The 23,954-nt window shown below is 34.8% G+C and overlaps 2 protein-coding genes and 1 long non-coding RNA gene across 5 annotated transcripts; 1 reads left to right on the top strand and 2 right to left on the bottom strand.

The window, feature by feature from the left end:
* The first annotated feature begins 1,895 nt into the window (after positions 1-1,895).
* LOC107817084 (uncharacterized) lies at positions 1,896-3,907 on the top strand. Its single transcript, XM_016642860.2, has 2 exons — positions 1,896-2,324; positions 2,823-3,907. Exons 1-2 carry the CDS (start codon positions 1,976-1,978, stop codon positions 3,758-3,760), a joined length of 1,287 nt encoding a protein of 428 aa, XP_016498346.1. The 5' UTR covers positions 1,896-1,975; the 3' UTR covers positions 3,761-3,907.
* Positions 3,908-4,159: 252 nt separating this feature from the next.
* On the bottom strand, positions 4,160-8,812 carry LOC107817083 (stromal 70 kDa heat shock-related protein, chloroplastic). Its single transcript, XM_016642859.2, has 8 exons — positions 8,047-8,812; positions 6,980-7,232; positions 6,486-6,565; positions 6,229-6,371; positions 6,033-6,131; positions 5,733-5,922; positions 5,257-5,655; positions 4,160-5,007 (listed from the first exon to the last, which is right to left on the bottom strand). Exons 1-8 carry the CDS (start codon positions 8,596-8,598, stop codon positions 4,600-4,602), a joined length of 2,124 nt encoding a protein of 707 aa, XP_016498345.1. The 5' UTR covers positions 8,599-8,812; the 3' UTR covers positions 4,160-4,599.
* Positions 8,813-14,866: 6,054 nt separating this feature from the next.
* Positions 14,867-22,820, bottom strand: LOC142173306 (uncharacterized). 3 transcript variants are annotated; one of them, XR_012702969.1, is made up of 3 exons: positions 22,519-22,820; positions 19,129-19,232; positions 14,867-15,543 (listed from the first exon to the last, which is right to left on the bottom strand). It is a non-coding gene; the product is annotated as an uncharacterized LOC142173306 (long non-coding RNA). The 3 variants fall into 3 exon arrangements; XR_012702970.1 differs by lacking the exon at positions 22,519-22,820 and adding an exon at positions 20,032-20,432; XR_012702968.1 differs by lacking the exon at positions 22,519-22,820 and having other exon boundaries at positions 19,129-20,432.
* Between the last annotated feature and the right edge of the window lie 1,134 nt (positions 22,821-23,954).

The raw sequence follows: 23,954 nt of genomic DNA, 5'->3' as shown, positions 1-23,954 counted from the left end.
CGTTGAAATCATGTTTATTAATATTTGTCTACTTTCGGTGAAAAGTTCTACATAGTCTACGTAGATATTCAACAAAAACAGTCTTTGTAGATATTCAATGAGAAGAGGAGAGAAAAAAAGGAAAAGGGTGTAATTAAATCCCCTAATTTAAGGCACTAATAAAGGATTATATATAAATTGTAAAAAAACCACAGTTAGGTCGGATAATATGCAAATTTAGAATAATTTTGGTTGATAAGTTTCAAATATTGTATAAGAACGAAAAAATCTCTTATTAAATACTTTCTTGCAACGATCTCATGTTGTAGACTAATATAGACAATTTTTTAAAGCCCCACGTGAAATTAGGCTTAAGATTATAATCTAGTGGTCAATAAAGTTAAAAATATCAAGTTCAAGTCCAATAAAAATAAAATATTAAATAATTTCTTCTTATCTATCTAAACTTTAATGAAAGAGAGTTATCCCATATTGTACCCAAGCCTTAGAATGAAACTAAATCGAAAGCTAATGGAAGGTTGAAGGAATCTGAACCAAGACCATAGCCTGTTTGGCCAAGCTTCTCCAATCCTCGAAGCACTTTTTTTCAAAAAATATGTTTTTTTTTTCAAAGTTGAAGTGTTTGGCCAAGCTTTTAGAAGAATAAAAAAGTGATTTTGTGGAGAAACAGAAGGAGTTTTGGAGAAGGAGAAAAAAATAGCTTCTCTTCAAAATTATTTTTCTGAAAAGCACTTTTGAGAAAAATACATTTAGAAGCAGTTTTTAAAAGTTTGGTCAAACATTAATTACTGCTCAAAAGTGATTTTCAAATTAATTAGCCAAACACAAACTAATTTTCACCAAAAGTATTTTTGAAAAAAATACTATCAAGAAAAAGTACTTTTCAAAATAAGTTAATTTTTACAGCTCGGCCAAATAGGTAATTATATACTTTTGAAAATAGAGATACAGTTTAGATGCAGGAGCTTAATATTGGAAGAGCCCGCTTGCTTTTCTTTAGGAAATTGAGTTAGCTGGGCTTCCTATCCCCGCTAACGAAAAGTTGAGATGGACAGAAGTTGCACAATGGCTAAACTAGAATCGTACGAGTAAACTTTGGAATTCAAATAGTCACTATTCGTCCAAGACGACCAGCTGGGACTAATTTAATATAATTTTACTCAGAACAAGAATAAAAGAGTAAGGGTAAGATATTGTTAGTGAATTTTGGATGTGTAAGAGATTTTTCGAGATAACTTTAGGAAGGAAAAAAGGCATTTTTGCCACATAGAAAAGACATAAAAGATAAAAGTAATGAATGAACCTACTGACATCTCTATATGTACATGTTAAATTGACAAAGAAATACTTATGGGCATCCTAATTGTGTTGAAATGATTGACATACCTCACTAATCGGAAATAGGTACGCGTCTAATTACCTCTAACTCCTACAGCATAATTATTAATTATCTTATATCACCCTATTTTCAACTTATCTTCTGTTCTAACCATTTGTTAAAGGATATGTGTACATTGTATATTACCATTTTGTGCTTTATCGTTCAATTTTATCCAAAGTCCTCCGTGTAACATAAAATATCTTATCCGATTAACTGTATTTTAAAATAGGTGCCATAAAATATTATGACACTATAAATATCATACGTTCCCTAGAGGAACTCAATGAATGTAGGCAACTGAATCATATTATTATCCTTGAATTTCCTGAATACAAGGGAATATTTTAAGTCCATTTTGTCCCCTCATATACACTGCAAATCCGAATCAAAACGAAATAATCCTCAGAATAATCCGAAATACCATCAATGTAATTAAATTAAGGGATACCTTTGTTTATCCTATTACCTATATACCAGAAAGTCCCTTCATTGTTATGCTATTTCACATTCGGTTAGAACCAGACAATCAAATCTATGGCCTGTGACAAAAATAGATGAAACCAATTCTACGTATATAAATACACAAATCCATTCATGTTCTTCTCTTTGTCATCTCAATTCTTGAAACATAATATTCTTATTCTAATTCCAATTCTCCCATTTTCTTTCTTTGTGTATATACAATTTTTACCATTTTTAATTTCATTTTTCCTTGTTTGGTTTTTGTCATTTGGTGTGAAAATGCCAACAGAAGGTGTCACGGTGGAGGAACCTGTTTTATGTGGTTCACCACTCGGGTCAACACCAAGCTCCCCTAAGAGTAGGATTAAATTTCTTTGTAGCCATGGAGGAAAAATTCTTCCTCAGCCAGCTGATGGCCACCTCAAGTATGTTGGTGGTGAGACACGTGTTATCTCCGTTCCTCGAGATATTAAACTTTCAGGTAAATATTTCATGTCTTTTTGAAGATTTAGAGAATCTATATATGATCGATCGTGCTTGTTATTAAGGCGTAGTTGTTATCTCGAAAATTCACTATTCATGGGAACATGCAATATTTGAGGGAATTGAGTCATGAATTTATTTGCATCATGTATTTAATTGGACTTTGAATTATGAACAATTTCATGTTTTTCAATTCATATCAAATTCATTGGCAATTTGGCATGGATTCAAATCAAGAGGAAAGAGGGGAAAAGAAATGATGAATAATGTAATTCTTTTGTTCATCTTTATTCATTATTTTGGCTTCGATAGTTCTAGAGGATGACATAGTGAGGTCAGATAGATTTGGCATGTACCTTAACACAAGCAGCCATTAATCATTGACAAGACCCAAAACAGGCTTCAGCAATTGCATATTAAAGTCTCTTTTTCTAAAATTCTTGAGTTGAATCCGAGTTCTCTAAGGGAATAACATTATTGTCCTGTCACATTACAGAACTTATGAAGAAGCTTACTCCCCAAATTGAGGGTGACATTGTTCTCAAATACCAATTAGTACATGAGGATCTTGATGCATTGGTCTCAGTAAAAACAGAGGAGGATCTACGCCACATGTTAGATGAATATGATCGTTGTGAAAGTGCAGGGATCCCGAGGCTTCGCGCCTTTCTCTTCCCAGCAAAGCCCGTCGTGGTAGACCACCATACAATGCCATCAGAACCTCTAGAACAACGATACATTGATGCCATTAATGGTATAATCCGTGCCAGGGAAGCAGGGATTCGGGTGCCACCTCTAAGCATAAGCCATGCTTCTTTTAACATTTCATCTGCTTGTTCTTCACCAAGATCTCCTGAGAGTTGCACTACTGATGGTGTTATCCAAGAGTCTTTGTTACAAAGTATTTTTCAGAATAGAAGTCAATTGCACAAAGTTCAGAGCTCACCTAGCTTTTACAATGTCACTAGTCCGCAGCAACACGGCTTCCATCATACCCCTCAATCACTGCAGCAGCAACTTCACTATTACAACTATAGACAACCAACAAACTACAATGGGTACCAGTTAAGTAAACCTCCTCCTGGTCCTGGTGATCCACTAAAAGGGCCAGAAAGGCTTGTTTCTGTTAGGTCTGTTGGCCGAGCCGAGGGGTTAAGGTACCAAGTGGATCATAACCAACATTACTATCAATCACCCGCGAGACACAGCCGCGGGAGTGGCTGTTGTACGAAATGCATGCACTACGATGACTATGGCCATTGTGGGGAAAGGAGAAATGGAAGTATATCGCCGGGGAGTTACTCTATGGAGATGGGAAATGGTTGTCCTTCTCCAGGTGGTTATTCTGTGGAAAGAAGAACCAGTAGTCTTTCTCCCAGTCCCATACCACTGAGTCCTCGCTTCTCCAATATGGCTGCCTCAGGGGATACTTGAGACTCTTATCTGCTCTACAAGTCGCAGTTGTTTCTGTATTTAACTTCTCTAGTGTGAGTCAATGGAGACAACACCTTTACTTTCTTATGCACATATGTTTTGAAAGAGCTTCTCTTATTTATTTGACATACGTTTTTGTATACTCAAAAATAACTCTATAATCAAAAAGTGTACTACATCCATCTTTTGTGATAAGTTCCTCAAGACATTTATTTCGCACTTACATTAAGCATGAGCTAACGTAATTTTGACTTTTCTCAGAGCAACGGGAGAACATTAAAGCTGCCCTATTGTATTCCAATCTACAAATTCTGTTAGCATTTGTCAATTAAACAAATACTCGATTCCAGATATGAACAAGAATTGTGAGATGAGCTTGGAAAGAGAAATCTACACTAATTTATTGTTGGTACTAACTATTAAGAATTAAATTCAAATTCAATCCCTTCAATAACAGCAAGTCCATGACAGAGAAAACAAGTATCAAAAGCGCTACGAGCTTTAGCAACGGATCCACAAAATCCCCTAATTATCAAGTTTGGGGATGGTAGGCGTGAGAGAACCAGAAAAGCAGTTTCTCTAACTTTTTGGTTACACTAGTGACATCTCTAAAAATATTCATGGGGGTGACACTGTTTCATCTTGAATGCAAGAGTAGCCACCTAACTCAACATTCCTAACCTCTATTTCCTGTATGAATCATCTTTTTCGCAGACCCCAACCACCAGAAATTGTCCCCCAAATCCGTAATTGTGCAAAAGTTAAAACCTTATACACAACCTAAGCAAGAGTATAATAAGCTGAAAAGTAAATATAGCCTCAAAATTGCTCTTCTATGCTCACTTGCTGTCGGTGAAATCAGCATCGATTACGTCTCCATCAGGTCCTTTCCCTGATGATGATTCTGAAGGACCAGCGGAATCGCCAGGTGCCGGACCAGCACCTGGTGCAGCTCCAGCACCAGGCTGGTTGTAGAGTGACTGACCAAGCTGCATTACTTCTTGGTTAAGAGAAGCCATCGCATCCTTCATGGTTTGAGTTGAGCCCCCTGAGATCGCTTCTTTAAGCTCTCCAAGTTTAGCCTCAACTTTCTCTTTCACCGGCCCTGGTACTTTGTCTCCAAGTTCCTTCAGCTGCTTCTCTGTCTGGTAGACAACAGAATCGGCCTGGTTCTTTGTGTCTATGGCATCTCTCTTCTCCTTGTCTTCCTGGGCGAATCTTTCAGCTTCTTTAACCATTCTCTCAACCTGTTCCCACACAACCAGATATCCCATCACTTATGAGCAGTAAGGGGAATTTACATGAAATGACATGCAACATACCACTCATGGACAACCAAAAGTATTTAAAAATAAATAAAAAATTACAAAATATAAAAAGGAAAGAGAAAGCAAATTTCAGCAGCTGATAAGCACTATACAGCTCTTTGCCCAACAATCCAACTAGAATTGCTAAAGAGACTTTGGTGCTAGAACAATTGGAAGTCAAAAACATACCTCATCACCGGGCAATGTGCTGGCACCAGTAATGGTGATGTCTTGCTTCTTCCCAGTACCCTTGTCAATAGCAGTGACGGAGAGAATGCCATTGGCATCAATATCAAATTTCACTTCAATTTGAGGAACCCCTCTTGGGGCGGGAGGAATTCCATCAAGCCGGAAGCTGCCCAAAGACTTGTTATCCCTAACAAATTCTCGCTCCCCTTGGAGGACATTAATTTCTACACTTGTCTGACCATCAGCAGCAGTAGAGAATACTTCTGATTTTGAGGTAGGCAATGTTGTATTTCTTGGAATGATCTTTGTCATCACACCACCAAGTGTTTCCAAACCAATGGACAACGGTGTGACATCTAAAAGAACAATATCACTGACATCTCCGGCCAATACTCCAGCCTAGAAAAATGAGAAAATGAGAGGTGCACCAAAATACAAATCAAGAACACAAGATGCACCAGGAACAACGATCTCACCTGCACTGCAGCACCGAGAGCAACAACTTCATCAGGATTTACTGTAACATTGGGGTCCTTTCCAGTCAATTTCTTAACAAGTTCCTGAACAGCTGGAATACGTGTAGAACCACCAACAAGGATCACCTCATCAATATCGCTGAAGGAGAGCTTGGCATCTCTCAAGGAATTCTGAACAGGAGTTTTAAGCCTGATTACAGAACAAGAGCAAAAGAACTGACATCAAGACCTTATCTCATAAATGGCACAACTACTTTAAAAAAATTGATAAGCTACAAAAGTATGTTCTATTGCAGACACCTGTCAAGCAGATCTGAGCATAGTTCTTCAAATTTACCACGTGTGATAGTGGTCTCAATGTGTTTAGGACCATCCGCAGTGGCTGTGATGAATGGTAAACTGCAAAACAAAAATATATAATTTCAATATCAACAGAGATAGAAGCCCCAACAGGAAAAGATAAAAACAAAATGAAGGTTGAAAACGCTGGACATACCTGATGTTAGTCTGTGTCAGTGATGACAGTTCCATCTTAGCTTTTTCAGCAGTCTCAGTCAGACGTTGAAGAGCTTGTTTGTCCTTCAGAAGATCAATACCTTCATTCTTCTTGAAATCTGAAGCAAGCCAATCAACAATTCTCTGCATGAATGAAACACTTTGTGAGTGACCTCTAGCAGGTACTAATGGTTTAGAGTTAGATTGCTCAATCAAGTCACAGCAACATTTTGTTGGTAGGAAAGAAAAGATACAAACCTTGTCAAAATCGTCACCACCAAGATGGGTATCACCAGAAGTAGACAACACCTCAAAGACACCGTCACCAACCTCAAGAACTGCAAGCAAATATATTAGTCCAATTGCCCCAGGCATTAGTACGCACAAAGACATGGATAGAGACATCTTATAAAAGTATCCCCTAACCTACATAAGAAAGCTACAAGTGAGGAAAAACCAGCACAGAGAGTCACATTACTAATAAAGAAACAACAATTTAAATTTGGCAGCTATCAGCCCATTCCTATGAACCTTTTAACCATGCAGCTCAAGCTCAAAAAGCTACACGATAAACAGCAGTAAAGAATAAGCAGCAACTTGTAGAATACTTTTATTTTATTTCTATAACTCTCCCTACAAAGTTGTTTAAAGCTAATCCTCTCCTTCAAATTGTGGCTGTATGCACAGCATCAGTATCGGTAAACTCAAAATATGAAATCAACAACAGTGGGTAACCATAGTACCATTATTACCTGATACATCAAAAGTACCACCTCCAAGATCAAAAACCAAAATAGTTTCATTGTTCTTCTTTTCAAAACCATAAGCCAGGGAGGCAGCAGTTGGTTCATTAATTATCCGGAGAACCTCTAATCCAGCAATGCGACCGGCATCCTTTGTTGCTGTCCTCTGAGAATCATTGAAGTATGCAGGAACAGTGACAACAGCCTTGGAAACCTTGTCATTCAAAAATTTGGATGCGTCATCCACCAACTTCCTCAAGACCTAAACCAGAAAAGAGAGTAAAAGCATTAGCCAGTCAACATAATTTTGCCAGCAATAACATCCCTAAATAATAGCCAGCTCACTTAACTATGGAATTAAAAATAAAAACCTAAGAAAAAAAAGTATCTGCCAGGATGCTCTAGCCTCTGTATAAACTCTTGCCTAATCAGTTTTGAACCTCATATAAATAATGCTGTATTGGACAGCAAAATCATATTCCTCACACAGCTCCAGCAAAAGCCATGTGAATTAACAATTTAATGAAAAAAAGACTACCTGTGAATTAACGAACGTCAGGATCTCAAATCATGAAAACAGTTATACTAAGGGCATTTTTTGCATGGAGTAAAAGATTATTCAGGAAAATATTTACCTTCTCCTTCATATTTTCCTGGACTGATGGTGTATGGTTACCTTTCTGGAACACATTTTCTCAAAAAGAAAAAAAAGTTCTTTTACAATACACCTACTTCTACTCCATATCTCTTCAATCAAAACTTGGATATTTCCAATCCTTAATACAAATAATGTTAAAACCCTATCCTCATACCTTATCCTACACCTTGCAATATCATATGAAGAAAAAGTAATGTTCTTTTACAATACCCTGACTTTTGCTCCATATCTCTTACTTCAATCAATACTTAGATAGTATTGTCAGTCTTTAGTACAAATTAGGTTAAACCCTATCCTCATACCTTATCCAACACCTTGTAATATCATATGTTATCAACTTTTCTACTAACTTCATACCAAAGGCATCCTAAAGCGTTAATACATGTTTATGAAGCAGAATGCAAGATTAAATATATACCTGAGCTGAAATTTCTTCAGCGGCGAATGATTTGCCAATGGCAGGGCAATCCAGCTTGACGTTTCCATTCTCATCTCTAATAACATTGTACGAGACCTGCTTCGACTCCTCATCCACCTCATTCATTTTCCTCCCTATGAATCTCTTCACCGAAAAGAAGGTATTCTCCGGGTTCACCACAGCCTGACGCTTCGCAATTTGCCCGACAAGCCTATCCCCATTCTTAGTATAAGCCACCACTGAAGGTGTTGTCCTCTGCCCTTCAGCGTTGGTCACTATGGTGGGCTTCCCTCCTTCCATAGCAGCCACGGCGGAATTGGTGGTCCCCAAGTCAATTCCCACCACCTTCTCCGCCACCACACGCAGTGGCGCGTGACCACCGCCATTCCTCCGGCTGAAGCTGCTCTTCTTCTGCTTCAATCCGAACGCTAGGGTTCTGTTGTTTATGTTTTGACCTAAAAACACTGTCTTTGAGGGTTTTCTACTGGAAGAAGAGGAAGTTGTAAAATATGTGGCTCCAACAGCGTGAATTTGAGCTGTTGAAGACGCCATATTTATCAATTGAATACAAAGAGATTGAATTTATCGGTGGGTAAGCTTGTGCGTGTAAAGGTTGGAGGAAACCCTAACACTAGAAAAGAGGAATTTGAGGATTTGGGGGATTAGAGCGGAGTGAACAAAGGAGTGAGGAGGAGGAGGAGCAGAAGAAGAGAAGATAAGAGGGGAGGTTGAGGGTTAGGTGAGGACACGTGGACGGTTCTAGAATGATCTTTTGGGTCTGCTCGTTTGTGATTGAAAATAAAGCTTTGATTGGCTCATTCGTTTTGGGGCCCCTCGTGTGTTCTTTTCTTCCAGGAAAAAACATAATTGTGCAATATTTAAAAAAATATGACAAAATCATCGCAGTATATACCATTTAACATTTGGCAGCAACTAAATATTTACATAACATATTAAATACCAATTGGTAATTAGGAATCCAGCTGGCCCACATGTGAATATTGTATGATAAGTAACATTGTTTAAAACTTGTTTAATAATGGTATTTTGATATTTCACATATTTTGTTTCAGTTATTTATAGGTCTTATATATTTATATATTTTTTAATACTGTTATAATTGTATTCATATTTTATACATGTTTTTTGTAAATTATTGTAGCTATTATACATGGTATTTTCTTCGTTAGACATTAAATATGGTATAGTTTACGTATGATAGTGATATATTATAATTATATACTATTTATACATATGGTATATTAATTTAGGGATACATATGATAATTATACAATATAAATCATGTATAATTAATAAAAATTATATAATCATAAAATATTAGGTATTTTATTTGCAACTTCGAGGGGCTTTCCATTCGAAAAATGTCAAACAAGCCTTTAAAATGAGTGCATAATTTGGTAAATGAAAAACAAATTTTAAACAATAACTCTTAATGCAAATGTGTGTTGAATCTCCTTTTGGAAAAGGGATGAAAAATGGTGATGAAACCGGACGGATGGGGGAGGGGTTTGGGAAAAAGAAAGAGAGAATTGGAAGAGAAAGGATTTCAACTCTTATTTTTTGGTACTAGCTTTTTGGTAAATTAGGTAATTGATCGTTAATTTGTGCTTTAGCATTTATTTTGAAAAATCATATTTAAATTTTAAATATGCTATAAAAGTAAATAAATCTGCTACTTTTGAAATAAATCAAGAATCATGTTATTTATATAAAAAGGTTTTGAAACTTGATTTACCATTTAAAGAAAAACATAATTGTGCAATATTTAAAAAAATATGACAAAATCATAGTAGTATATACCATTTAACATTTGGCAGCAATTAAATATTTACATACCATATTAAATACCAATTGGTGATAGGAATCTAGCTGGCCCAGATGTGAATATTGCCTTCCGATTTTTTCGCTCATAAATGTAGCTCCATTTCTTATATTTTGTATGATAAGTAACTTTGTTTGAAACTTGTTTAATAATGGTATTTTGATATTTTACGTATTTTGTTTCAATTATTTATAGGTCTTATATATTTATATATTTTTTAATACTGGTATAATTGTAATCATATTTTATACATGTTTTTTGTAAATTATTTGTAGCAATTATACATGGTATTTTCTTCGTTAGGCATTATACATGGTATAATTTACGTATGATAGTGATATATTATAATTATACACTCTTTATACATGTGGTATATTAATTTAGGGATACATATGATAATTATACAATACAAATCATGTATAATTAATAAAAATTATATAATCATAAAATATTAGGTATTTTATATTTTTATTTGCAACTTCGAGAGACTTCTCATACGAAAAATGTCAAACAAGCCTTTTAAATAAATGCTTAGGCGTGTAACTTTCTCTTTAAACAATAAGTCTTAATACATATGTGTGTTGAATCTCCTTTTGGAAAAGGGATGAAAAATGGTGATGAAATTGGACGGATGGGGGAGGGGTTTGGGAAATAGAAAGAGAGAAAGAGAGAATTAGAAGGGAACGGGTTTCAACTCTTATTTTTTGGTACTAGCTTTTTGGTAAATTAGGTAACTGATCCTTAATTTGTGCTTTAGTATTTATTTTGAAAAATTATATTTAAATTTTAAATATGCTATAAAGGTAAATAAATCTGCTAATTTTGAAATAAACCAAGAATCATGTTATTTATATAAAAAGGTTTTGAAACTTTATTTATCACGTGAAAATCTCCTTTTCTTTTCTTCTTTTCTTATTACTGGAATGACCCAATGGATCTAGTGGATCATCAGCAGCCGGCACCCACAATTCTCATTCAAAAATTTGCAGAAATATGACATTTTTTGGATGGTCTTTAACTTTTGACCCCAGTTGTCTTATAGATAGAATTTTAAGGTCAAAAGTTAAAAGTTTTGCCCATCGGATAATCGAGGGGCAACACTTGTTAATCTTGAAGTTTTGCTCATGAAGCAAGCAGGGACAAAATTTCAAGACCATCCACTTTGAAGGTTATTTATTGTACTTCACTCATTCTCATTAGGCACATTAAGAATTTCTGTTTTTTAAGGGAATCTTATGGAAATATGCCAAAAAAAGATACTATTTACCAACAACTAACCATTTTAGTCATGTTACCAAAAATAGCCAAAATAATTATCAATGATATACAACTTTCAAAAAATATAGGCAAAAAAAGATTTTTTTTCAATGGGTATTGTTGCGATTCGTTGAAACACATAGATAAGGCAATACAAATTTTAACGAAGTTTGAAGGTGAGTTCGACTAGTTTTGAGTCAAAATTCATTATCAAAATTATATAATATTAGAAAAAATTAACCAAAAAAAGAATTATATTTTCAATAGGTATGGTTGGAATTCGTTGAAAACATATAGACGAGGCGATATATAATTTTTGAGCAAGATTGGAGGTGATTTGGACTAGTTTGGCATCAAAATTCGTAGTTAAAAAAATTCTTCTGCAACTACATGTATCATACGTGTATCATGCATGTATCTTACACACACGTATACATAGATATATATGTGATACATATTTGATACACATATGAAATATATGTGATACACATATGATACATATATGATACATATGTGATACACAATGTGATACACATACTATCTTTTTTCATGTTCATCTTTTACTTCGATTTTTCAATTAAAAACTTCACCAAATCATCCCAAAACCGAGATTCAAACTCCTTAAGATGTACCCAATCTATTCCAATCACCCACTCGAAATAAATTTCAATTTCGAAAATCTAAATTTTTGAATTCAAGCTTAAGCAATTTTCAATGGTTGTCCATGAAGTTTTTTATTTAATGTAATCTTTTGACCCAATCCAACAAACTAACGTTTAATATTGATTTCTAAATCGAATTTAGGTGCTCGATTAACTGAATTTCAACTTAAATGAATTAAAACATTGCAATTTGCCCAAGTCCAATGTCTCCAAAAGTTTGAACTACTTATGTGTTTTAGCAAAATAGACTTGTGTTACACAATAATATTTGGGTTATTTTTGGTAGATATTTTATTTTGGACTAGTTTTGGTTAAAATTGTTTATAAAGTGACACTTTGGGTAGTTTTTTCTTTTTTTAATTCTTAGTGAGTGTTGTATAGTCAACTTTTTCAATTTTTATTTTTACCTTAATCCAATTCAAAGTTAATCAACAATTACTCTTTGATTTGACATCTCAATTTACGAACTGCTATACTATTTAGTTTTGCCTTGCAAGCCAAACGCTAATCATAATATGGAAGTTCGTCCCATTCTTTTTTTTGCCCAAATTATTAGGTCGAGGTGAATGAAAAACTTGTAATTTTTGATTTCAAACTTTCCCGATATAAGCATAGAGAATAAAGAGTTTGACCATCAAAAACTTGGTCCTTTACTTTAAAGCTACTCATACATGTCAAAGAGATTCTCTTCCAATCTTTGACAGTTTTAAAGCCATGTAAAGAGTGTCCAAACAACATTGCAATATAACATCCTTGATGTGCAAGAAAACAAGTGACTTGTGTGCTCAAAATATATTGATCTGCTAAATGATATTTCATTCTCATCATTTGACAAGTACTAAACACCCGACTACTATTACACAGAATCCGTGGGTTTTCCAAAAGGTAACTTCAAAGCCACCACTCTTATAAACAAAGGCAAGAGGATAACGAACATATGCCACAATTAACCTGTATTAGCATACACTCAGCAAAAGATAAGCACCCCTTTCAAGGAAAAAAAGGATAGAAAATATTAAAGTAGTTTCTTCTGCAATGCTTCTTTATACAACGAGCAACAAACTACTTTATTAGAATATATACGGATAAGATATAAGGTTGGCTCAACAAACTAGAGCCAGCAAAATCTGAGAGTATTATAGTCACCTTGTTAAAGTGTTTAACTCTTAATTCAAGGTTTTCTATCTATTTTTCGATCCTTCGTCTAACATTGGATGGCTCCAGTAAAGATACTTCAATCCCATCAAACACCTCGCCAGATGAGTTGTCTGATACGATCAACAAGCTGATATCCATATCAAGCTCCAAAAATGTTACTATGCTTCATATGTAAACGACTATTATAGGAATTCACCCTTAAGAATATTGTTTATGAGGTAGTGCTCCCCAACCAATATCTCGTACCTTTTCAAGATCATCCCCTTTGGCTGTGACTCCAAGAACATGTCCCCCAGTAGCTATCAAATTTGATCCTGCATCAAAAGCAGTTTCATCGTGGAATACTTTAACTGATGGAGCAACTTGCTCTGCTTCCTCAAGCTCACAAATGATCATTCATTTCTGGTAGCTGCTAGGATAGCCTTTACTTGCCATTACAACCATCATGGCTGACCCAGGGGACCAGTCCAAAGACACCCCACGTAGCTTCCCACGGCAAGCAGCAAGCAGAATTTGGACTAAATCAGACTCTAATCGTACAATCAAGACCTACAAAGCAGAGGAAACAGAGTTTGGAACTAGAAAAAAAGGCCATTATTGCCCATGTACTATTGAAAATAATACACGTTTGTCCTCCGTTTTACTTTACGTCCAAAACTCACCCTACTGTTAACAAAGTTGATGTAATTGCCCCTAGCCCTAACGGATGGTCAATATGGCAGCCGACCCACTCTATTTTTTTGACGTCAACTGCCAAGTCAGCTTTCCATTAAGTTGAAAGCCCCAATTCGACTCCCAAAATTTTGACCCGTAACCCAACGTCTTCTTCTTCTCCCCCAAAAGATACTCCATTGCTGAGAACTTAGGGTTCGACTGAAATCTTCCCAAAATTTCTCTTTTCTTCATTCTCACCATATCTTTGGTTGATAAATGTCGCAAGGCAGATGTTTATCACAGATTAGGTGTCGCTGTGGCATTATAGCCAACCACTTCACTTCGTCTACTCCATATAACCCCGGAAGAAAATTCTACAAATGTCCAAAGCCTAAGATTGTTTAATTTCAGTTTTCTCTTCTTTTTTTTTAAAGTTTACTGTAATTATGAAATCTACAAGTTTAGAGTTTTGTAATAATTAGCTAAATGATCTTTTTGAATTATGTTTGACAGCCTAGTTCATGTAGGTTTTGGGAATGGGAAGATGAAATCTTCCCGCAAAGTGATTGGACTAATATTAAAGATGTAACATCGTCGATGGATGAGGTTAAAATGGAAAGGGATAAATTGAAGGAAAAAGTAATTGCCATGAAGGCTATACACCAATATGAAGTGAATAAAGTCATCAAGTTGGAAGATAAACTTGCAAAGACAAGGATGTTGCTTATGATTTCTTGGGGACGGTTTCTTGGTTTTTTTGCAGTCTCGATGATGAAGTGACTTTTTTGCAAAGACAAGATTGCTAAATTTGAGTTATATATGTGTAGCTGACTTTTAGGTCAATTAAGCCATGTTGTAGTAGTATTGGTTGCTATAGTAGTATTTATTGCTTTCCAGCCATGTTCCGCAGATTTGATGATGTTGGTGTAATAGTATTTGTTGGTCAGTTTTTTCCCTTAGTGTATGATGATGTTGGTGTAGTAGTATTTGTTGGTCAGTTTTTTCCCTTAGTATATGATGATGTTGGTGTAGTAGTATTTGTTGCTTTCCCTTACTAGTATATGTTCTGCATATTTGATTATTCTAAATGGCATGTTGAATAACTAAGTCATTTAATTCCTTTCAATCCAATTCATTTAACATAAAAGACAGCAGCAAATGTAAAAATGAAAAACTTACATTCCAGTCGTAAAAATGGATAACTGAAATTGAAAAGAGAACAAAATGGACAACAATGAACTGAACATTCATCAACAAATATTCACCTTGATTCATAATGTACCAACTATCAATATTCATAAAGTGTGTTTAATAAGACAACTAGATACAATATTATAACCCCAAAAAGATATCAACACCTAGTTATAACATGGCAACCAACTATCACAACCAAAGAACCACAACCAAAATATAAAGTTTACTGTCATGGCAGTAATTACAACACTTCAAAAAATTTATATCATAAAAGTTCACTAGAAGCAAATTTCCATCACTTCTGCTCCTTACCACTACCCTTTCTTGCTTGCAACTTGGTCAACCTTTGTTTGTTCAACTGATTTCCAGTGATGGCAGAATTTCCCAGCCATGTTATGCCTTTTGCTGAGAAAGTAAGCTTCGATGGTTGACTAACACCGCTTGAATCACCAACAAATTCAATTTGTCTGGTTGCAACTGGTACACTTTGCTGCCTCAGCTGGAGTCTTGTCCTTGCTTCTGAGATACTCTTTGGTCTTATAGCTATGTCAGGCTCAGGTTCAAATTTAGGGATCTCAAAATCTGGACATTCATTGCTAGTTGGAAGCTGCCTTTGAACTGTAGGGGTTGGCATAAACACAAAGTTGCTGGATTCACTAACTTGACTGTTTTGACTTGGCTGGGGTGCTGATAAATGGAAGTCATCTTCAGTTTGGATATCTGCAGCAGCTGGGGATATAGGTTGTTCATCATCAGGTTCATCAACCAAAGTTCTTTATTTTTGTTTATATTTTTCCCTTGTTTTGCCACCCATTGGTTATTTTCCTTTAGAGTGCTATTATCAATATACACAATTATATGTTAGAACAAGGCAGAATAAAATAGAAGCATAAATTTATTGTTCAAGAGATAGACTACCTTGGCATATCCCCTAGCATTATGTCCAGGTTCTCCACAGTTATTACATGCCATTACTCTCCCTTTCCTGGATTGAGATCATTGCCCTTGCCTATTAAGAGACTTATTTGTCTCTCTTGTTCTTTTTACTTTTGGCCTGCCAGCCATTCTTACAAACTCAGGTCGTTCCATATTCTGCGAGGGGTCTATCTTCCAGAACTTTTCTCCTCTCACAGGTTGTAACTTATGAGAATAAGTTTGGAGATATGCTTCTTTGGAAAGGTACCAGTGAATCTCACTTAAAGGGTCAACCTTCTTGTACAGTAGGGCACAGATTGCATGAGGACATGGCATTCCACAAAGGTCTCATGTCCTGCAAGTGCATTTTTTTGCCCCAAATAATGAAGTATAGTGTTCATACCTTTTGCATATCTGAGATAAAAGTGATTCCTTCACCCATCTTAAGGTCTAGTGACATTTGTAGATAACTTAAAAACCAGTTCCATGTGAATTTTATTTCTTTATCCACAATAGCCCAAGCTAATAGATAAAAATGATTTGCAGAGTCTTGACCAACTGCCACCAAAAGCTGACCATTAACTTTCCCTTTCAAAAAAGTTCCATCCAACCCTATAAAGGGCCCCAACTCACTCTTAAACCCCATTTTCATTGCATGAAAATATATGTACATCCTTAGGAACCTTCTTTTGCCTTCAGCAAGAGTATCCTTTGATAAGTTAACTATCACATCACTTCCAGGATTACCAAACTTCAATTCATTAACATATGCCACCAGCTTATTATATTCATCAGTAAAACTCCCTTCAAGACTCCCCAAAATCAATCTTTTTGCCCTCTTACACTTTGCCTCACTAACATTTACATTAAATGCAGCCTTCAAGCTTGCCCTTATCTCTCTAACCTTAATTTTTGGATCATCTTGCAACCCTCTCTTGAAGTATGCAGCAATGGTCTTGGCATTAACTCTATGATTCTCATATGCAGGTTCACAAGTATGCTCTGAATTTAATGTCCTAAATTCATCCCCACCCCCTGAAGAATTCCTAAGTTGAAATTTAGTGAATCGAGCACCTAAATTCGATTTAGAAATCAATATTAAACGTTAGTTCAATTATATTAGTGAGCTATTACTCAATTCGGGCTTACAACAGCAACAAGCCAGTTATTAAGATGCTATTTAGTATTTGGCCAGCAATTTCAATGCTGAGCATATATAGCCACTACTTTGTTATAATTAATATGAATAGATGTTTTTACCCTTTCTTCATCTTTTTTCTTTTCAACCCTTTTTCATTATCAAAATCTCAAAAACATCGCTTCTCTCCGGCACTTAAGCTCTCATTTCTTCTCTGAAGATTTGGATATTCAAAATCAATTGGGTGTTCAAAATATTTGTTGGGAAACACCTCTGTGAGTTAATTCTACATATTTGGACCATTTGTGATCTAATTTGCTAGGTTTTGTCGAAAATTTGTGAAGCCGATTTTAGAGAAGACGACCACCTGGGCTTTGTTGATTTCGTGAAAATTGAATCAAATTAGCTATTGGAATTTGTTTGTACTGCTATTGAGAAGTTGTATTCCTTACTTGAGTTTGTTTTGTGGGGATTAACGAGAATCAAATTCAGTTTTTGAAATATCCTTAACTTCTAGACATTAAGCGAAACAAGTAAACGTTATGACATAATTTTCTAAACATCCTGAAATATTGAACTAGGAATCTAATATTGAGGACAAACGTTTCTGAAATATCCTTAACTTCTGGATATTAAGCAAAACAAGTAAATGTTAGGACATAATTTTCTAAACGTCCTGAAATATTGAACTAGGAATCTAATATTGAGGACAAACGTTTCTGAAATGTCCTTAACTTCTGGACATTAATCGAACAATGTCCTTAATATTTACACAACACTCATGAAGTTAAGGATACTATGTCCTTAACATTTACACTGCACATATGCAGTTAATGACATGATGTCTTAAAATTTAATAACAGAAGATGCAAATACAAGACATTTTGGAGATATGCCTCTTTGGAAAGGTACCAGTGAATCTCACTTAAAGGGTCAACCTTCTTGTACAGTAGGGCACAGATTGCATGAGGACATGGGATTCCACAAAGGTCTCATGTCCTGCAAGTGCATTTTTTTGCCCCAAATAATAAAGTAAAGTGTTCATACCTTTTGTATATCCGAGATAAAAATGATTCCTTCACCCATCTTAAGGTCCAGTGACATTTGTAGATGACTTAAAAACCAGTTCCATGTGAATTTTATTTCTTTATCCACAATAGCCCAAGATAATGGATAAAAATAATTTGCAGAGTCTTGACCAACTGCCACCAAAAGCTGACCATTAACTTTCCCTTTCAAAAAGGTTCCATCCAACCCTATAAAGGGCCTCAACTCACTCTTAAACCCCATTTTCATTGCATGAAAATATATGTACATCCTTAGGAACCTTCTTTTGCCTTCAGCAAGAGTATCCTTTGATAAGTTAACTATCACATCACTTCCAGGATTACCAAACTTCAATTCATTAACATATGCCACCAGCTTATTATATTCATCAGTAAAACTCCCTTCAAGACTCCCCAAAATCAATCTTTTTGCCCTCTTACACTTTGCCTCACTAACATTTACATTAAATGCAGCCTTCAAGCTTGCCCTTATCTCTCTAACCTTAATTTTTGGATCATCTTGCAACCCTCTCTTGAAGTATGCAGCAATGGTCTTGGCATTAACTCTATGATTCTCATATGCAGGTTCACAAGCGTGCTCTGAATTTAATGTCCTAAATTCATCCCCACCCCCTGAAGAATTCCTAGATATGTGACATACAAAAGGGCAGCCAACTTCACAAATGTACCTAAGCCTAGTTGGGTCATTTTTAAGTTGCTCTAACCCATAACCATTTGCAAGTGCATACATATTTATCACTTTCCTAACTTCAGTAATATCTTTGAATGTCATGGACCTATCCAACTCTTTATAGTCAGTTAATTTATCATTAATGTCTCTCTTCTTTTGTGTAAAAAGTTTCTCTAGTCTATCAGAATCATAGTTTGAAGAAACGACATATTTATTATCATCACAATTATCACTTTCATCACAATCAGTGGCAACTTCAAGTTAATCAGGTTCATCATGCTCATTGTGATGGATTATACTAGGTACATTAATACTTGGCTCACATTCCTCTACAGCAAATATGTTAATAACATTAAACTGCTTGTTAACAAAGTCCAATAAAGTCTTAATGCCATAATCACCTTCTATTTCAGAGTATGTACCAAAAGGACCATTAACTATCAGTTGTTGGACTCCTATATACCCCAAGTTAGAAATATATTCATCTACTAAATCATTATAGGAAAGCAAGTCAGAGTCAAAACCTTGCTTGGTGTGCACAAATTTTCTTGAGTATGCCACGAGTGGTTTCTTGACCCACTCTCCACCATGATGAAAGATAAAATCCAGCAGGACAATTGTTAGTAAACTGCAGAATAAAGAATATACATATTTAAGACACACTAAAATCACTTAAGGTAAAAAATATAGAAACAATATAAAATACAAACTAAAATCAGATAACATAAATAAACAAAGACTAATAGAAGGCAGAACAAAATAGAATGTACCACACATTGAAGAAGTCAGTCAACTTTAATAAATTAATAGATGTAGCCATAGATAAGGGTGGTCATACATTAAAGTATTAAAGTAACAAATAAAGTGTCCCATGCCCCACCCTCTAATAAAACGCAGAAAAGAATAAATGAAAGCCAGTACAAAAATCTGATTCACTTATTTTCTACAAAAAAAATCAAAGGAAGTTGGGACCACAAAATATTAAAATTGAAACCCTAAACCACCAAAGGACTTTTCAATACCAAGAAAGCATAAACCAGATATGAGGCACATGCAAATAAAAAGAACAAAATTACGGTTTAATAATGAAAAACCACATGCAACTGAATACAAACGCAAAACACACACCTACCAACTTGAAATTATCGACAAAGAAAGGGAGAAGTGAAAACCCCAACCAACCAAGAACAATTCTGAAAAACCTAACTCCAATAAACAATAAATTCAAAATCCTATGATAACTACACTTCGGTTACACACATCTATCAACTTGAAATAATCGATAAAGAAAGGAGGAACTGGAAGCCCTAACCAACCAACAACAAATCTGAAAGGGATTTGAAACCCCAGTAAAACTTCACTTCACTTACATACAAGAAAGAGATAAAACTAACAGAAACATAAAGTTTTTTGGAATAACTTCTTACCTTTGCTTGAAATCGGCACTGGACGCAAGGATTCTACAAACGGATTTGGTTCTCTCGTTTTCTTTCAAGTACTAGAAGGTTCGATCAAATGAAGGCCTCTACTCGTTTTACGCGGGTTATTTCTATTTATTTAGTGGAAAAATGGTTACGGGTCAAAATTTTGGGAGTGAAATTGAGTCAATCTAATTTGGGAGTCGAATTGGAGCTTTCAACTTAATGGAAAGCTGACTTGGCAGCTGGCGTGAAAAAAATAAAGTGGGTCAGCTGCCACATTGACCATCCGTTAGGGTTAGGGGCAATTACATCAACTTTGTTAAAGGTAGGGTGGATTTTGGACGTAAGGTAAAACGGAGGACAAACGTGTACTATTTACAATAGTATAGGGGTGATAATGGCCTTTTTCCTTTATTTTAAATGAATATCATTTTAAAAAATTATATTCTATAGATACCTTTAATGTTTATAGCATGTTCCAAGCAACACCTCCGAAGAAGTAACCAAACAAAGTTTCCAGCTATAACTAGGGGGTTAGACAAACATCATAGAAGCGGAATAAACCAAACTAAAATTTTACTCTTTCAGTGACCAAGAATTTCCTCTCCCTGTAATTCTGCTTTGATGAAATAAACAAAGCACACGAGATACAACACAAAGGACGGACTAACTCAACTATTGTTGCTCTAAATTAGACCAATTTGGCAAACCCAAGTAAACACAAAGCCATCTGTTAATATTTTGAACACACTAAAAAGGATGCTCCACAAATACGGAACAAATGAGGGTCTCTCAATCACCTCTTTTACCACAATATATTTGACTTCCATCCTAGTAAAAATATCAGTAACTTTTTGAGGTTACTGATTAACCAGAAAAGGTTCAACCCAAAGTTTTCACTTGACTTGAACCCCTATTCAACCACTCAAATTGCATCTTTATATGCCATTAAATAGGGACAATGAGGGTCTAAAGTAAACTAATTCTATAATTTCAGATTGTCTTAGATATAAATATGCAGTCAAAGATGGTATGGTGGGTACCATAAAAAAGGGTAGGCCGTTGCATGAAACATCTCGTGTTCAAGCAGGGTCCAGGGAAGGGCCGCACCATACATCGATAAAAATGTGATGGAACTACACATTCTAGGACATGTGTTCTATTATGAAAAGGTTGCAACTATTATTGCAACAAACAGAAAGAAGACTATAAAAGTAGGCAACATGAACCTTTTATCCAGAATAAGAATGCTTAAAAGATAAGGGAAATCACATAACAAACGCGATTGTCAAGTTCAGGAATCAGAACTAAGCACCAACTTACCCAGCAATATCACCACCAATGATCCACCCCCTAAACTAATCAGTATTCCACGCAAAAATGATTTTGAACCTATTAAATAATATTCTTCACTTGTAGGACTCGGAAGTAATAACTCAATTTCACAAATGAATGAAAGTATATGTTACTCCGGGGGCATCCATTGCTGCTGAAAGACTAACTCCATATCGACTTAGCAAATAATATAATGTGTGACACACATTAGCTAAGAGCGAATGTTTCACAACCGTAATTTGAAACAAAGATCTATGGTACTAACACCACTTTCAATACTAACAAATCCAACTAACCTAACATTCTGGATCTCCAAATCGCAAATTGTACTCAATTAACTTTGGTAAAACTGATTTCATGATCATGAGCTCAACATACAAAACCCCGACAAACTTGCAGCCTTCTTCAGCCATTCCCTTCACTGTAGGGAGAATTATAGACTCCATGACAAAAAATTTCATTAAGAGAAAAAAATACAAGGCGCAGATCTTTGCAGTTGGAATTCAATATTTATCACATAAACTCTTCATGAAGTTCTAAGAACCTTCTAAAGCAGCTGCTTCTGAAGAAGGGCCAAAGGTAGGAATTCTTTCCTCAACAAGGTCATTAGCAAGTCTTGCAACAAGCAGAGCCTCTTGTCCCACAACAACCAGCCCAACTCTCCATTTACGACAGAAAGCGATCACAACTGAACTATCTAAAACATTAAGGTCTAATATGCAAGTCGTGTCTCCTGAGCTGGAAATTCCAGCATTACTATTTACTAGTGCACAGAAAATAGCATGACAAGAGTGCATGCTCTCTCCCTCCTCCTCCAATTATCAAGACAACCACTCTTTCCTCTATAACACTAAATAGAATGAATAGATAAATTATGCTAAAAATTATAGTGAATTTTAAACTATATCCATATCAACTGTGCTAATTATGCTAGTTAAATACTTAGTTTGTGCCATAAATAATAAAACCAAAAGAAATGATACTTTGACAATAAAAAATTTAAAAAAAAAGCATTTTTTGGCATTACATGGCATGATGGCAATTCCAAACTATTAAATAACAACTCAAAAATCTATTTTTTAAGTGAAAATTAAAAAAAAAACTAAGAAAAGAAGCACGCATTAGCATATCCATTCAGCGAAAAGGAAATAGAATCACCTAGAATAAGCAGAACAATCTGAAACATCCAATACATATATTTGCTAAGAGTTTAGCCAAACAAAGTACAAGAATAGCTTTCAAAAGCGGAAAGAACCAAATAAGAGAAGCAAAGTAAGTAAAGATAGCTGCTTTAGGAGATAACACACACACACACACAACCAAAAAAAAAAAAAATTGAATATGGGGTTTTAGCCCGCTTTGGTAAAGTAATGCGAATGAAATGGCATTTAGGCAATGTTTGCTAAAATAAAGCACTACAATTAATTTATTAGTTTTTTCTTTTTCAAAATTATGTCTCACAAGTCACACAACGGAGAGAAAATTGTACAAATCGTTAAATATCTTATGAAAAATATGAGAAAACTTGGGGGGGGAGGGGGGGGGATGAACCACGGTAACATAATTCTAGAGTTTAAGTTTATGCAAAAATGTAAAAATAAAAAATAAAAAATAAAAAAATTAGAAATTGCGGAAAGGAGGCAAATCCTAAAAGAAATAAATGCTGGAGGAAATAGCTTATAAAAGCTCCACCTTCACGATCTTTTTTTTTTAAGGGAATAACTAGAATATAGAAGAAAAGGGAAGGAATAAAATCTAATTAGGGTGCACAAATAAAACCGACAAAACGCACCAATCCGATAATCCGAGTCAAACCGAGAAAAAAAATCCGACTATGGTTTGGTTTGGTGTTGGAAAAAAAACCCGACCATATTTGGTTTGGTTTGGTTTTAACTAAAAAAGTCAAACCGAAACCAAATCAACCCGACATTATATGTATAGAAGTTTTAGATATATTTAATACATAACAATATTTATGGTAGTGTAGTTTATAAATATTTCTTAAGTTTTTTCATAGTTTTATCTTTTAACGTATTATTTCAAGATTGAGCTTATAATTTTTGGATGTTCCAATAAGTTTTATAGACCATAAATGTTAGTAACTCAAATAAATCCTAAACCAAAATCAAATCAATACTAATACTAATAAAAGACATTCAATTCAATTGTACTATGAATGAAAATAGTGTTGGATATCTATTTTTTAGTTTTTCCGTGGTTTAGATAAAATGTATAACTTATTTTTCTTTTAGTGGTTAGTCATGTAAATAATAGTACTTATTAGTCATAATTTTAAATTATGTTTGTTTTCATTATGGCTTATTAATAATATTTATTTTATGCGATTTTATTATCTTTATTGTTGAATATTTTAGTACAATGCCATGACTCATCTCATATTTATGTTATTTTATTGAAAAACACCTTATATAATTCTGTCTGACTAGGATTAAAGAAATATTTGGAGCACAAATTTTACGTTTTGTGCTATGAAGACTTTATGAAAAAAAAAAAAACCGAAAAACCCGAGAAAAACCGAGATTAAAAAACCCGACTTTTATTAGTTTGGTTTGGTATTTAGATTTAATAACCCG

This window comes from Nicotiana tabacum, chromosome 19 (genome assembly GCF_000715075.1).
Source record: "Nicotiana tabacum cultivar K326 chromosome 19, ASM71507v2, whole genome shotgun sequence".
NCBI classification, from domain to species: Eukaryota; Viridiplantae; Streptophyta; class Magnoliopsida; order Solanales; family Solanaceae; genus Nicotiana; species Nicotiana tabacum.
This window is presented reverse-complemented; position numbering and strand designations above follow the sequence as displayed.